The sequence below is a fragment of the Heterodontus francisci genome, chromosome 5 (assembly GCF_036365525.1).
Source record: "Heterodontus francisci isolate sHetFra1 chromosome 5, sHetFra1.hap1, whole genome shotgun sequence".
NCBI lineage: Eukaryota > Metazoa > Chordata > Chondrichthyes > Heterodontiformes > Heterodontidae > Heterodontus > Heterodontus francisci.
This window is the reverse complement of record NC_090375.1, coordinates 151979504-151994406: the sequence shown is the minus strand read 5'-3', so window position 1 is coordinate 151994406 and position 14903 is coordinate 151979504. Positions and strand designations below refer to the sequence as shown.

The following is a 14903-nucleotide window of genomic DNA, read 5'->3' as shown; positions in this document are numbered from 1 at the left end:
CTCTCAGGTTCCCATCCCCCTTATAATTTAGTTTAAACCCTCCCCAACAGCACTAGCAAATCTCCCTGCGAAGATAGTCGTCCCAGTCCTGCTAAGATGCAACCCATCCATCTTGTACAGGCCCCACCTGCCCCAGAACCGGTCCCAGTGTGTCAGACATCTGTCCTCCCTCTTAGACTAGTTCTCCAGCCACATGTTCAATCACTCAATTTTCCTATTCCCATGCTCACTTGCACGTGGGACTGGGAGTAATCCTGAGGTTACTGCTTTTGAGATGCTGCTTTTTAATCTTCCTAGCTCCTTAAAATCTGCTTCCAGGACCTCATCCCCCTTCTTACCTATGTCATTGGTACCAATGTGGACCACAACCTCTGACTGTTCACTCTCCCTCAGAAGAATGTCCTGCAGCCAATCCGTGACATCCTTGACCCTGGCATCAGGGAGGCAACGCACCATCCTGGTTTACTGCCGCAGAAACACATGTCTGTTCCCCTAACTAATGAATCTCCTATCACTACTGCTCTTCCATTCTTCTTCCTCACCCCCCTGCAGCTGAGCCACCTGTGATGCCACAAACCTGGCTCTGACTGCACTCCTCTGAGGAGCCATCACCCTCACCAGTATCCAAAATAGAAAACCGATTAGCAAGTGAGATCATATCAGGGGACTCCTGCACTACCTGCCTGCTTCTCTTAGACTGCCTGGTGGTCATCCATTTCCTATCTGCCTGCATGCTCCTAACCTGTGATGTTAGCACTTCCCTAAACGTGCTATCCACATAGTCCTCGCGGATGCACAACAGTGACTCCAGCTGCTGTTCGAGCTTCAAAACCCGGAGCTCAAGCTTCTGCAGCCAGTGACACTGGCTGCAGATGTGTTTGTCTAGGACACACGGTGCGTCCATGACTTCCCATATGCCACAGGCTGTACATTCCACGCAGCAGGGCTGCCCTGTCATACCTTAACTTTACAGACTATTTATGATAAGTAGAATAGCTTACCAGCTATTAGCTCCTTCCACTGCACCAAAGCTGGAACCAATTACTGGAGGGTTAAAAAAGTAGAAAAATGGAGTACCTCCTCCCGCTTCACCGAACTCGCCATTCACCAAACTTGAATCTCCACACTCAGCTTGCAATCTGCACACCATGAGTCTAATAGACCTTAACTAATAAAGCTTTGTCGATACTAATAAAGCTTACTACTATTAATAAACCTTATAAATACTGATAAACCCTAATAATAGGTTACCCTCTGTCGTGTTGCGTGGCACTACCACCCTACTCAATGGGATTGATTCAGAACAGATCTATCCACTCAAAACTGGGCATCCGTGAGGCGCTGTGGGCCATCATCAGCAAAATTGTATTCGACCACAAACTGTGACCTCATGACCTTGCATATCCCTCGCTCTTCCATTACCACCAACCCTGGTTCAATGAGGAGTGCAGGGGAGCATGCCAGGAGCAGCACCAGGCAACCTAAAAATGAGGTGCCAACATGGTGAAGCTACAACACAGGACTACATACATGCTAAACAATGGAATCAGCATGCAATAGACAAAGCTAAGCGATCCCACGACCAGTGGATCAGATCAAAGCTCTGTCGTCCTGCCACATCCAGTCATGAATGGTGGTGTACAATTAAACAAGTAACTAGAAGAGGAGGTGCCACAAACCTCCCCATCCTCAATGCAAAAAGCAAGGCTGAAACATTTGCGACCATCTTCAACCAGAAGTGCCGATTGGATGATCCCTCTCTGCCTCCTCCTGAGGTCCCCAGCATCACAGAAGCCAGTCTTCAGCCAATTCGATTCACTCCACATGATATCAAGAAACGACTGATGTCACTGGATACAGAAAAGGCTATGGGCCCTGACAACATTCCAGCTGTAGTACTTTAGACTTGTGCTCCAGAACTAGCCACGCCTCTAGCCAAGCTATTCCAGTACAGCCACAACACTCGCATCTTTCCGACAATGTGGAAAGTTGCCCTGGTAAGTCCTGTCCACAAAAAGCAGGACAAATCCAATCTGGCCAATAACCTCCCCTTCATTCTACAATCAATCATCAGCAAAGTGATGGATGGTGTCATTGACAATATTCTCAAGTGGCACTTCACCAGCATTATCCTGCTCGCCAATGCTCAGTTTTGGTTCCATCAGGGGCTCCAGAACTGACGACAACCTTGATCCAGACATAGACAAAAGAGCTGAATTCCAGTGGTGAGATGAGAGTGACTGCCCTTGACATCAAGGCAGCATTTGACCAAGTGTGGCCCCAAGGAGCCCTAACAAAATTGACGTTAATGGGAATCGGGGAAAACTCCCCACTGATTATGCCCAGCACAAATGAAGATGGTTGTGGTTGTTGGAGGCCAATCATCGCAACCCCAGGACATCGCTGCAGGAGATCCTCAGGGTACTGTCCTAAGCCCAACCATCTTCAGCTGCTTCATCAGTGATCTTCCCTGCATCATAAGGTCAGAAGTGGGGATGTTCACTGATGATTGGACAGTGTTCAGTACCATTCACAACTCCTCAGATACCGAAGCAGTCCGTGTCTGCATGCAGCAAGATCTGGACAATATTCATGCTTGGGCTGAGGAGTGGCAAGTAACATTCGTGCCACACAAGTGCTAGGCAGTAACCATTTCCAACAAGAGGGAATCTAACCATCTTCCCTTGATTTTCAGTGGCATTACTGTCACTGAATCCCCCACCATCAACATCCTGGAGGTTACCATTAACCAGAAACATAACTGGAACAGCCATATAAATACTACAGCTACAAGAGCAGATCAGAGGCTGGGAATTCTGTGACGAGTAACTCACCTCCTGACTCCCCAGAGCCTGACTGTCATCTACAAGGCGCAAGTCAGGAGTGGAATGGAATAGTGTGCACTTGCCTGGATGAGTGCAGCTCCAACAACACTCGAAAAGCTCAATACCATCCAGGGCGAAGCAGCCTGCTTGATCAGCACCCCATCCACTACCTTAAACATTCACTTCCTCCACCACTGTGCACAGTGGCAGCAGTGTGTACCATCTACAAGATGCACTGCAGCAATGCACCAAAGCTACTCAGACCGCACCTTCCAAACCTGCGACCTCTGCCACCTAGAAGGACAAGGACTGCAGATATGTGGGAACACCACCTCCTGCAAGTTCCCCTTCAAGCCACACACCATCCTGACTTGGAACTTTATCACTGTTCCTTCATTGTCGCTGGGTCAAAATGCTGGAACTCCCTTCCTAATAGCACTGTGGGTGTACCTACCCAGCATGGACTGCAGTGGTTCAAGAAGGCAGCTCGCCACCACCTTCTCGAGGGTGATTGGGGATGGGCAACAATTACTGGCTATTGCCGGTGATGCTGACATCTCATGAAAACAAAAATTTTTTTTTAAAGGCTACTGCCATGTATTTTCCAGGTTTAGCACTCTTCCTTATTTTTTTGGAACAAGGCTGTTATAAGGATAGCACCACATCCATATTTAAGGAGGATTGAAAGATTGTGGCCAGGACCTTTCCAATTTCCACCCTTGCTTCCCTCAGCAACCTAGGATGCATCCCATCCGGACCAGGTGACTTTTCTACTTTGAGCACTGCCAATCTTTGAAGTACCTCCTCTTCTATTTTTATCCAATCCAATTTCTGTGCTATTTTTTCCTTTACTGTGACTTTGGCAGCATCTTCCTGTTTAGTGATCACAGATGCAAAGTGCTCATTTAGTACCTCAGTTATGCCATCCACCTCGACAAGAAGATCTCCTCTTTTTGGTCCCAAATCAACCACACCCTTCTTTTGACTTCCTTTCTTGCTGCTTATGTGCTTATAAAGACTGTTGGGTTTATTTTTATGTTACGCGCTAATCTATTCTTATACACTCCTTTTGCCTGTATTATATCTTTTCTCAGTTCTCTGTACTTTTTGTATTTGGCTTGGTTCTCTCCTGAATTATGAACCTGACATTTATCACAAGCCTCCTTTTTCTGTTTCAGTTTCGTCTCTATCTTCAGTCATCCAAGGAGCTCTCACCTTTTCACTTTGAATTTTTCCTTGATCTTTTCCATAACTACACTAAACATCATATTTTGATCACCTCCCTAAATGCATTCCCACTGAAACATGCTCCACTTCCCCCACTTCAATTCCCCAGAACTAGATCCAGCCAGTTTCCTTGCCTGTTGAACTGGAAACATGCTGTTCAAGAAAGTTATCTTTGCCCTTTACACTGGTGTTTTCCCGGTCCAAATCAGGATAATTCAAGTTCCCCATTATCACCAAAGCTCTTGAATCATTCCACACTTTTTCGCTAATTTGCTGCTTTATCTCCTTCCCGATATTTGGTGGTCTAGCATAATAACTGCCCTATTATTCCTTAAATGTGATCAACTAGATTCTGTCTTTGTACCCTCAAATTCTTCATCCCATTCTAGTTCTGTAACATTATATATGATCAATATTGCCACCCCTCCTTTTTGCTCTCCTCTCTTTTCTGAATACTTTGTATAATGTATCAGTAATGGTAACTATGTAACTTACTGGATTGTGGTAAAAGTTCCTCTGGTTCACTCATCCTTTCAAGAAGAAAATCTGACATTCTCACCCAATCTGGCCGATATGTAACTCCAGACCCCCAGCAATATGTCTGGCTTTTAACTGCCTAGTGTAATGGCCTAGCAAGCCCACTCAGTTGTGACAAATAGTTAAGACAAAGTAGATGAAGAATAAAACAAGACAGAGCATGCAGCATCGATCTAGGCGCTGGACACAACAAAGGCACATCCAGCCCAGTCGATCCTGCAAAGTCCTCCTTGCTACCATCTGGGGACGGGTCGAGCAACCGCCTGACAAAGGCGTACTCACAGAATCAAACCTGTCAGCCAACATCCCAAACTCCTCCATCGCCTTCCCGAGTATGTCCAGGGCCACCAGAAGAACAAACTCACCAGGGATGGCAGCATCATTGCATACAGTTGAGAGACAGTGGCCCTGGGAGTCTGCAACATTGGTTCTGGACACCATGAAGTCTCATGGCATCAGATCAAACATGGACAAGGAAACCTCCTGCTCATTACTGTCTACTGCCCTCCCTCAGCTGATGAATCAGTACTCCTCCATGTTGAATACCATTTGGAAAGAGTACTGAAGGTACCAATGGCACAGTATGTACTCTAGATGGGGGACTTTAATGTATACCACCAAGATAAGCTTGATCGCACCACTACAGGCCAGTTGGTAGAGTGCAGAAGGACAGAACTTGCGGTAGGTAGTGAGAGAACCAACATGAAGGAAAACTCTCTTTGACGGGTAGATTGTTAAGGTTGTCGCAGATGCATCTATCCATGACCATATTGGTAGGAGTGACCACTGCACAGTCCTTGTGGAGACAATATCCTGTCTTCACACACAACACCCTTCACTGTGTTGTGTGGCACTATCACTGTGCATCAAAACTGGGCATCCAGGAGGCACTGTGGGCCTCAGCAGTAGTAGAATTGTATTCTACCACAATCTGTAAACTCACGGCCCAGAATATCTCTCCTTCTACCATTGCCATCAACCCAGGGGACCAACCGTAGTTCAACGAAGAGTGTTGAAGAGCGTTCCAGGAGCAGCACCAAGTATACCTAAAAATGAGGTGCCAACCCGGTGACTCTACAACACTGGACTTACTTGCATGCTGAACAGTGGACATAGCCATGCTATAGACCGAGCTAAACAGATCCCACAACCAAAGCATCAGATCAATGCTCTGCAGTCTTGCCACATCAAGTCATGCATGGTGGTTGCCAGTTAAACAACTAACGGGAGAAGGAGGCTCCATGAACATCCCCATCCTCAGCGATGGCAGGGCCCATCATGTGAGTCCATAAGACAATGTTGAACTATTTGCAACCATCTTCAGTCAGAAGTACCAAGTGATGATCCATCTCTGCCTCATCCTGAGGTCCTGATCATCACAGAAGTCAGTCTTCAGCCAATTCGATTCATTCTACGTGATACCAAGAAATAGCTGAGTGCACTGGACACAGCAAAGGCCCCAACAACATCCCAGCTGTAGTGCTAGGTGCGCCTCTAGCTAAGCTATTCTAATACAGCTACAACGCTGATAGCTACTCAACAAAGTGGAAAATTGCCGAGGTACAACCTGTCTTCAAAAACCAGGACCAACCCAATCCTGTCAATTACCGCCCCATCAGTCTAACTTTGATCATCAGCAAGGTGATGGAAGGAGTAGTCCACAGGGCAGTCAAGTGAGACTCACCAATAATTGCCCACCTTTGCTCCGTATCGGTTCTGCCGGGGCCACTCAGTTCCAGACATTGTCACAGCCTTGGTCCAAACATGGACAAAAGAGGTGAATTCTTTGATCTCAAGGCAGCATTTGACTGAGTGTGACATCAAGGTTCTCTAGTAAAAATTGAAGTCAGTGGGAATTGTGGGGTGGGGTGGGGGGGATCTCGCCACTGGTTGGAGTCATATCTAGCACAAAAGATGATGGTTTGGTTGTTGGAGGCCAATCATCTCCATTCCAGGCCATCGCTGAAGGAGTTCCTCAGGGCAGTGTCCTAGCCCAACCATCTTCAACTACCTCATTGATGGTCTCCCCTCCATCATAAGGTCAGAAGTGAAGATGTTCACTGATGATTGCAGTTTTCACTCCCACTTGCAACTTAAAGATAATACAGCAACTGGATAACGTTTAAGCTTCGGCTGGTTATGCCACACAAGTGCCAGGCAATGACTGTCTCCAATATGCGAGATTCTAACCACCTTCCCTTGACAATCCATCGCATTACCATCATCGAATCCTCCACCATCAATATCCAGAGGTCACCATTTACCAGAAACTTTACTGGACCAGTGACATAAATACTGTGGCTACAAGAGCAGGTCAGAGGCATTCTGCAATGAGTAACTCACCTCCTGACTCACTAAAGCCTTTCCATTGTGCGGGCAGACATTGACTACTTGTGCAAGCAAAAACAGTCTCACTAAATATGGAGAAATGTGTTGCAAATTGGACTGTTTTTTGATGGCATTAGGTTGGTTATACACTTTATGTACAGATTAATTTTCCCTCTGACTGAGTCAATGATTTTGGCAAATATCCATGGTGCAATATGTTGGTGCCTATTCCTGCTAATGCTGTATGTCTCTGGCAGTCTTCTGTGCACCTTGTATATCCTCTCTTATATTTCATCCTGGTGCCCCTCCCCAACAAAATTAATAAAACTTTGTTCCCAGCCTTGTTGACGCACAACCCGTCCATCTTGTGCCGGTTTCTCCTGTCCCATCACTGGTCCCAATCCCCCAAACTAAAACCCTCCCTCTTGCATCATTCCTCAACACTAGACTGTTACTGGGTAAGTCCTTCCAGTTACAGAAGAAAGGTTTGAGATGTTTCACTGGAGCTGAAAGGTTGAAGGGTGAGCATTTAATACTTGCAATAATCTCTCATATTTGACTTTCCTTTATACACACCCCTGACCCTGTTGATAGTACTTTGTGTCTGATGCTTTGCCCTTTGGTAAGCTTTCCAGTTATGTGTAAATGTATCACTTTCTCATTAAAAAAAAATGCTCTATGATGTTGGTGGTAGTGACATGGCTGCTTTAATGCCGACCCCTAGTTGTCCTAAGAAAGCAATGATGAACCTTCTTGAACTTTTTTGCAATCCTTGTGCTGATACTTTTATGAAAGTGTTGGTAAGCAATTCCAGGATATTTATCATAGAAGGATACAGTGGTACGTACCCAAGTTATGATGGTGTGTGACTTGGAGGTAGTGGTGTTCCCATGATGTTGCTGCTTTGTTCTTTTTAGAGGTAGGGGTTTGTGACTGGGAAGTACTTGGCAAGTTTCTGTAGTGCATCTTGCAGATGGTACTACTGCAGCCATAATATGCCAGTTGAATGTTTCCAGTGGCAGAAACACTGATCAAATGCACCACACTGTTCTGAATGCCGTCAAGCTTGTTGATTTTTATTATTGCAACTTTGGTCCCCCCTCCAAATTGCCTCCAAAGTTTGTCACCCATTTCCTTACCTGTTCATATTTAGTTTTTTTCTTATCTTTGGAGTGCCAATGATGTTTTAAAAAAAGTTTAAAGCTCTTTGTAAATGAAACATGTAGACAGTATATCTGAGCATTCCTTTTAACTTTAAGATTCCCTCACCAATTGGACATTGAAAGTGGTCCCAGAGAGTGGTGAACCTGTGGAATTGTCTACCACGGAAAGCAGTTGAGACCAAATCATTAAATATATTCAAGAAAGAGTTAGATATAATTCTTAGGGCTAAAGGGATCAAGGGATACCGGGAGAAAGTGGGAACAGTGTACTGAGTTTGGATGATCAGCCATGATTGTATTGAATGGCGGTGCAGGCTCGATGAGCCAAATGGCCTACTCCTGCTCCTATTTTTCTCGGTTTCTATGTTTCAATATTAGTAAGGGTTCAGTTGTTGCACTGATTGGTGAGACAGTCACGAGGGCGAAAGCTAAGATAAATCATGAAAAGTATTCAAAGTGAGATTAGCAAGAAATGTCTTTGCATAGAAGGGGTTGATGAAGCCTAATTATTTTCAAATGTGAATTAGAAAGATGTATGAAGAGCAGGAATATTGGAGAATGAGCAGGAAAGTTAGACTACGTCACTCGTGGGGGAAAAAAACAGACTTGATTGCCTGAAAGGCCTCTTTCTGTGCTATAAAGTTTTATAGGAGGGACCACATTCGCTCATTCTACACACGAGCTATTGTCAACTAATTTTAGCTGTAATCTTGAACGTAAATTATTTTTGGGTAAAGTATAATGGAATTTTCTGTATTGTGCTAATTGATATAATGTTGGAATATAACTAATTGGCGGCCTGTAGGCCATATAGACTACTAAACTGATTAAGATCATGAACTGGAAAAAATATTTCTCAAAATGGATACCTATTTATTTGAAATATTAGGTAATTTTTATTGGTAGTTTTTGTTTCGATAAAATTGGGAAATTGCTTGACTAAATGTTAATTGCATTTAACTGTTTTTTTTTTCAAAGCAGGGATCTGGCAACAGTTCTATAACACGAAGCACTCCACGTTCGCCTGCAGGTTGGACCAGTCCCCTCACTTCACCAACCAACACAACACAGAATACCCTACCACCAAGGTAATGTGAATGTAAGAGGCGAGATGCCATTAGTTATTGTTAAATAAGCAAACAGATTTGCATTTTGGCATCACATCGAAGAATTTTTGCAGCTGCAGAAATTAGTTCTCTTTATTTATTTAGACATTCATGTAGGTATATTTAATTAGAAGCATGGATTTGATTAAAATATAAAATCATAAATGTATTGAAAAACTATGTTAGTAGTCCACTTGAATTTTTTGCATTTTAGGAATCACCTAAATACCTCAATGTCAAAGTTTGCTTTGTAACAGTCCTGTGAAGCACCTTGGGATGTTTTATTACCTTAAAGGCTCTATAGAAACTACAAGTTGTTGTTGTTGTTGTTGTTGTTGTTGTTGAAGATCTAAATGGGGGAATACAGGAGGCAGGAAGCTCTGACACTAGCAGGACCGATAGTGAACTGAGCTGACTTTAGGCAGTGGCAAAACCCATGGCTTCGCCTTGGGCATTTCACATATTTCAAGCAGTCAAGTTAAGAATTGCATCCTTCAATTACTATGAAGCAGGCACGTGTGGAAGTTCGCCTTTAACTACAACAGCACAAAGGAGACTAAATCCAACAGGATGAATTGGCTATACTTCTACGTAACACTCATTAGTCAAACTGGCATCCACTGAGAGATTCGTCCTCCTGCTGCTTTTGCATGTGAATAAAAATAGTGACATTCATGCAGGAATGGGATTGGGACTGGAAGCGATATGTAAAAAAGCAGTGCAGAAAAGCAAGACTACCCGTAACTTTGCAGATGATAGTATTACAGACTTGAAAGAATTGAGTTGGCCTTTGATCAGTATGTCCCTGGATTAGAGGGTAAACTGGAATCATTGGAATTTTAAGCCTTTTTTCCAAGATTGCTCTTAGAATTTGGGATTATTCCCAACACTTGTAACGAATATTCACAATGGAAAAAGCAATTTCCACAGCTGACTAAAACTTTTGAACCCACGACTGCACATTCAGCCCTGGTGTGAGTGGGAAGGCATTCCACAAAACTTACCATTAATCATTACCTACAGTGCAGTCCTTCCATGACCATGTAGAATGTGCTTCACGTTCTTCCGTCTACTCTGAAATGTGGTAAATATTCGTTTTAAAATCAATATTTGCAACTAGAAATTTCCCAGAAGTAGAAAGACAGGAAATTACTAATGGTATAAATACTTGGAAAAATTAATGAGTCAATCCTGAAGTGGTTAAAATATCTCAAAGAATACCTTGCTTAATCTAATAATCTGCAAGACTCCTGGTGGAGGAGGGTTTTTTTTTTTTACTTTTTGTAGTAGATGGGTGAAGTCATGCTCCTGCCCACTACAAGGAATTCAAATATCTGATCTAGAAGCTGAATCAACTCAACTAAAATATAATAAAACCCTGCCAAGGGGAGTCTGAATGAATATCTGCCGATCAAGTCCAAAAATACAATGATGCATCTTGTGGCAGGATCACTTCAGGTGCTGCTATTCACATCCCCTCCAGACTTTGAAAATCTATGAAGAAAAAAAAATAAAGAAGTCAACTTTATATGTTGCCTTTCATAACTTCAGTCATCGTAAAACATTAAACCAATGAAGTATTTTGAAACGTAGTTGCTGTTGTAATATAGGGAAACATGAGAAGCAGATTTGCACACATCAATGTCTCACCAACAGCAATGAGATAAGTGACTGAATAATCTATTTTTGCTGGTGGTGATTGAGAGATAAATAATGTCGACTGCACAGGAAGAATTCCCAGCTCCTCTTTGAATAACGCTATGGGATGTTGTATGTGCATTTGAGAGAGTCGACAGGAACTTAGTTTAGCATCTCATGCAATGGACTGCATCTCAGAGTACAGTGGTCCCTTAGTGGTGCAGTTGCAAGTGTCAGCATAAATCATAAGCTTGAGCCCAAATCTGACTCAAGTGAGAGTGTTGCCACTGAACCAAGGCTGACACAAATTAATGCAGTGACTATGTATAATTTCACTAGCATCGAGACCAAGCCTCCTGCATCCCAGCTAATCTGCAGATCTAAGAGCCTGCCTGAGTCTTATAGATTCCTTTGTAGATCTTGTTAGGACCGTGATGTGACTGGCCATTCTCCTAGCCCAGAGACAAAGAAACACTTTACAAGGTACAGCTATGAAAGTTAGTTTATAATTTGTAGTTATTCTGTCCATCTAAAGTCATACATAATTCTATACATATATATTACATTTTTTCCTATCTGACACAGGGTGAAATTTCTGCTTTTGTCAAAATGCCTGTACAGTGCTGAAATATGTTTTGTCTGTTTCAACCAAATTACTAATGAAGTGTCTCACTTTCAGAAAAATGCTTCTTTCTTGTAAATTGGAAAAGAAAAAATTGCTGAAATATGCAGACAGGGAAAAGCTGTGATTGATCAGTTGTACAACGGGCTGTCTTTCAACCATCCAACGCTCTCCCTTTAATTCATTCTTTGGATATGGGTGTCGCTGGCAAGGCCAGCATTTATTACTAATCACTAGATGCTCTTTGAGAAAATTATTTGTGATAGAACTGGATGTGTTGCGAGACCAACTTGGAGGGCATTTAAGAGTCAACCACATTGGTGTGGAACTGGAGTCATGTAGAGGCAAACCATGGGAGGGTGGAAGGCTTCCTTCCTTAAATGATGTTAGTGAGCTAATTGGGTTTTTAACAACAGTCTGACAGCTTCATGGTCACTTTTACTGATATTTTTTATTTCTATATTTTAAACTGAATTCAAATTCTCAAACTGCCATGATGGGATTAGAACCATAGCACCATAGAAAAATTCCAGCACAGAAGGAGGCCATTCAGCCCATCGTGTCCGTGTCGGGCGGAAAAACTGAATTAGCTGCCCAATCTAATCTCACCTTCCAGCACCTGGTCCATAGCCTTTCCGGTTCCAGCATTTCAGGTGCATGTCCAGGTACCTTTTAAAAGAATTGAGGGTTTCTGCCTCCACCACCAACCCTTGCAGTGAATTCCAGACACCCACCACCCTCTGGGTGAAAAAGTTTTTCCTCATGTCCCCTCTAATCCTTCTACCAATCACCTTAAATCTGTGCCCCCTGGTAATTGACCTCCCCACGAGGGGAAACAGGTCCTTCCTGTCTACTTTATCCAGGCCCCTCATAATTTTGTGCACCTCTATTAAGTCACCCCTCAGCCTCCTCTGTTCTAAGGAAAACATCCCTAGCCAATTCAATCTTTCCTCATTGCTGCATCTTTCGAGCCTTGGTAACATTCTTGTCAATCTCCTCTTTACTCTCTCCAGAACAATTATGTCCTTTCTGTAATGTGGTGATCATAACTGCACGCAATATCCAACTGTGGCCTAACCAGCATTTTATACAGATCCAGCATTACATCCTTGCTTTTGTATTCTATACCTCGGCCAATGAACGAAAGCATTCCATATGCTGCCTTTCGCCACTCTATCTATCTGTCCTGCCACGTTCAGGGACCTATGGCTACTCCTTTAACAACCTGGTATGCAATCCATCTGACCCTGGCGATTTATCCACTTTCAAGGATGTCAGACCCTCTAGTACTTCCTTTCTCATTATGCTTATCATATCTAATATTTCTCACATCTCCTCTTGAACTACAATGTCTACATCAACCCTCTCCTTTGTGAAGACAGACTAAAAACTCATTATGAACCCTGCCCACATCTTCTGCATCTATGCATAAGTTCCCTTATACATCTCTGATAGGCCCTACCCTTTCCTTAGTTATCCTCTTGCTTTTCATGTACTGATGAAACATCTTCGGGTTTTCCTTGATTTTACCTGCCAATAATTTTTCATATCCTCCCTTTGCTTTTCTAATTTCCTTTTTTACTTCACCCATGCACTTTCTATACCCCTCTAAGCTTTCTAAAGTATTAAGATTTTTGTGATCATCATAAGCTTTCTTTTTCTGCTTTATCTTACCCTGTAAGCTTCTCAATAACTGGGGGCTCCAGATTTGACAGTACCACCCTTTCTTTGTGGGGACATGTCTACACTGTGCCTGGAATATCTTGCTTTTGAATGCCTCCCACTGGTTTGCCATTGATTTTCCTTCTAGTAGCTGTATCCAGTCCACTTTCACCACGTCACCTCTCAGTCTCTTAAAATTTGCCTTCCCCCAATTTAGAACTTTTACTCCTGTATTATCTTTGTCCTTTTCCATGATTATGCTAAAACTTACCGTATTATGGTCACTATCTCTAAAATGGTCACCCACTGTTACTTCATCCACTTACCCAGCTTCATTACTGAAGACTAAATCTAGAATTGCGCCCCGTCTCGTTGGGCTTGTTACATGCTGGCTAAAAAAGTTCCCTTGAATGTAGTTCAAGAATTTTGTCCCCTCTGCCCTTCACACTGTTTGTATCCCAGTTGATATTGGAGTAGATAAAATCCCCAACTATTATTGCCCTATAGTTTTTGCACTCAGAAATTTGCCTACATATTTGCTCTTCTCCCTCCCTCTCACTATTCGGGGGTCTATAGTACACTCTGAGTAGTGTGGCTGCCCCTTTTTTATTTCTGAGCTCCACCCATATGGACTCATTTGATGATTCATTTAGCATATCATCCCTCCTCAAAGCTGTTATTGATTCCTGAACTAATAATGCTACACCCCCTCCTTTTTTGTCTCCCTCTCTATCCTGCCTGAAAACTCTATATCCAAGGGTGTTGAGTTGCCATTCTTGCCCCTCCTTAAGCCAAGTTTCCTTTATAGCAACGATATCATGTTGCCATGTGTCTATCTGTGTCCTCAGATCATTGGCTTTATTTACTATGCTCCTTGCATTTAAATAAATACCCTTTATCACTGCCAAATTCCTGTGCTGCACATTTTTTAACCTTTACTTCTTCTGTCTTTCAAAGTCACTAGCTAATTTTCTACCTCCTGTTCCCTGCCCTGAAATTGTCCTATCGAAGACTGCACTCAGGTTCCCATCCCCCTGCCAAGCTAGTTTAAACCATCCCCAACAGTACTAGCAAACCTTCCTACAAGGATATTTGTCCCAGTCCTGTTCAGCTGCAGACAGTCCAGCTTGGACAGGCCCCACCTTCCCCAGAATTGGTCCCAATGCCCCAGAAATCTGAAGCCCTCCCTCCTCCACCATGTCTCCAGCCATGCATTCATCTGGCGTATTTCCTATTTCTGTACTTACTAGCCTTGGGAGTAATCTGGAGATTACTACCTTTGAGGTCCTGCTTGCTAATCTCATTCCTAACTCCCTAAACTCAGCCTGCAGGACCTCATCCCTCTTTCTTCCTATATCATTGGTATCAATGTGGACCACGACCTCTGGCTATGCATCCTCGCCCTCCAGAATGCCCTGTAGCAGCTCAGTGATATCCATGACCCTTGTACCAGGGAGGCAACATACCATCCTGGAATCACGTCTGCGACCACAGAATCACCTATTTGTTTCCCTACCTATAGAATCCCACATGTCTTGATTATTAGTCCAAACCTCTGGATTACTAGTCCAATACATGCCCACAGTGATACCATACCTTGAAAAAAAAATTGCTTACCCACCAACACTCCTTGTTGAACAAAGCTGTGTTTGTTGTGAGGAGGTGAGTGATAAGAAAGAATTTGCATTTGTATAATGCCTTTCATGACCTCAGGATGTCCCAAAGTGCTTTACAGTCAACAAAGTACTTTTAAAGTGTAGTCAATCTTGTTATCTAAGAAACATGGCAGCCAATT

The 14903-nt window shown here is 43.2% G+C and overlaps 1 protein-coding gene and 1 long non-coding RNA gene across 11 annotated transcripts in view; one reads left to right on the top strand and one right to left on the bottom strand.

Moving 5' to 3' along the window:
- clasp2 (cytoplasmic linker associated protein 2) overlaps positions 1–14903 on the top strand; it is a 673953-nt gene that overhangs the window by 604572 nt on the left and 54478 nt on the right. For 6 of the 10 annotated variants that reach the window (XM_068032254.1, XM_068032246.1, XM_068032245.1 and 3 more), the window contains one exon: positions 9059–9168. In XM_068032254.1, coding sequence (XP_067888355.1) covers positions 9059–9168 — 110 coding nt within the window. The remainder of the gene's footprint in view (positions 1–9058; positions 9169–14903) is intronic. The other 4 variants (XM_068032248.1, XM_068032247.1, XM_068032255.1 and 1 more) reach the window with 1 other exon arrangement.
- The window catches only part of LOC137370104 (uncharacterized), a 66492-nt gene that overhangs the window by 27205 nt on the left and 24384 nt on the right, over positions 1–14903 (bottom strand). Inside the window, exon 3 of the long non-coding RNA XR_010975079.1 lies at positions 10191–10680. This is a non-coding gene — a long non-coding RNA (uncharacterized lncRNA). The remainder of the gene's footprint in view (positions 1–10190; positions 10681–14903) is intronic.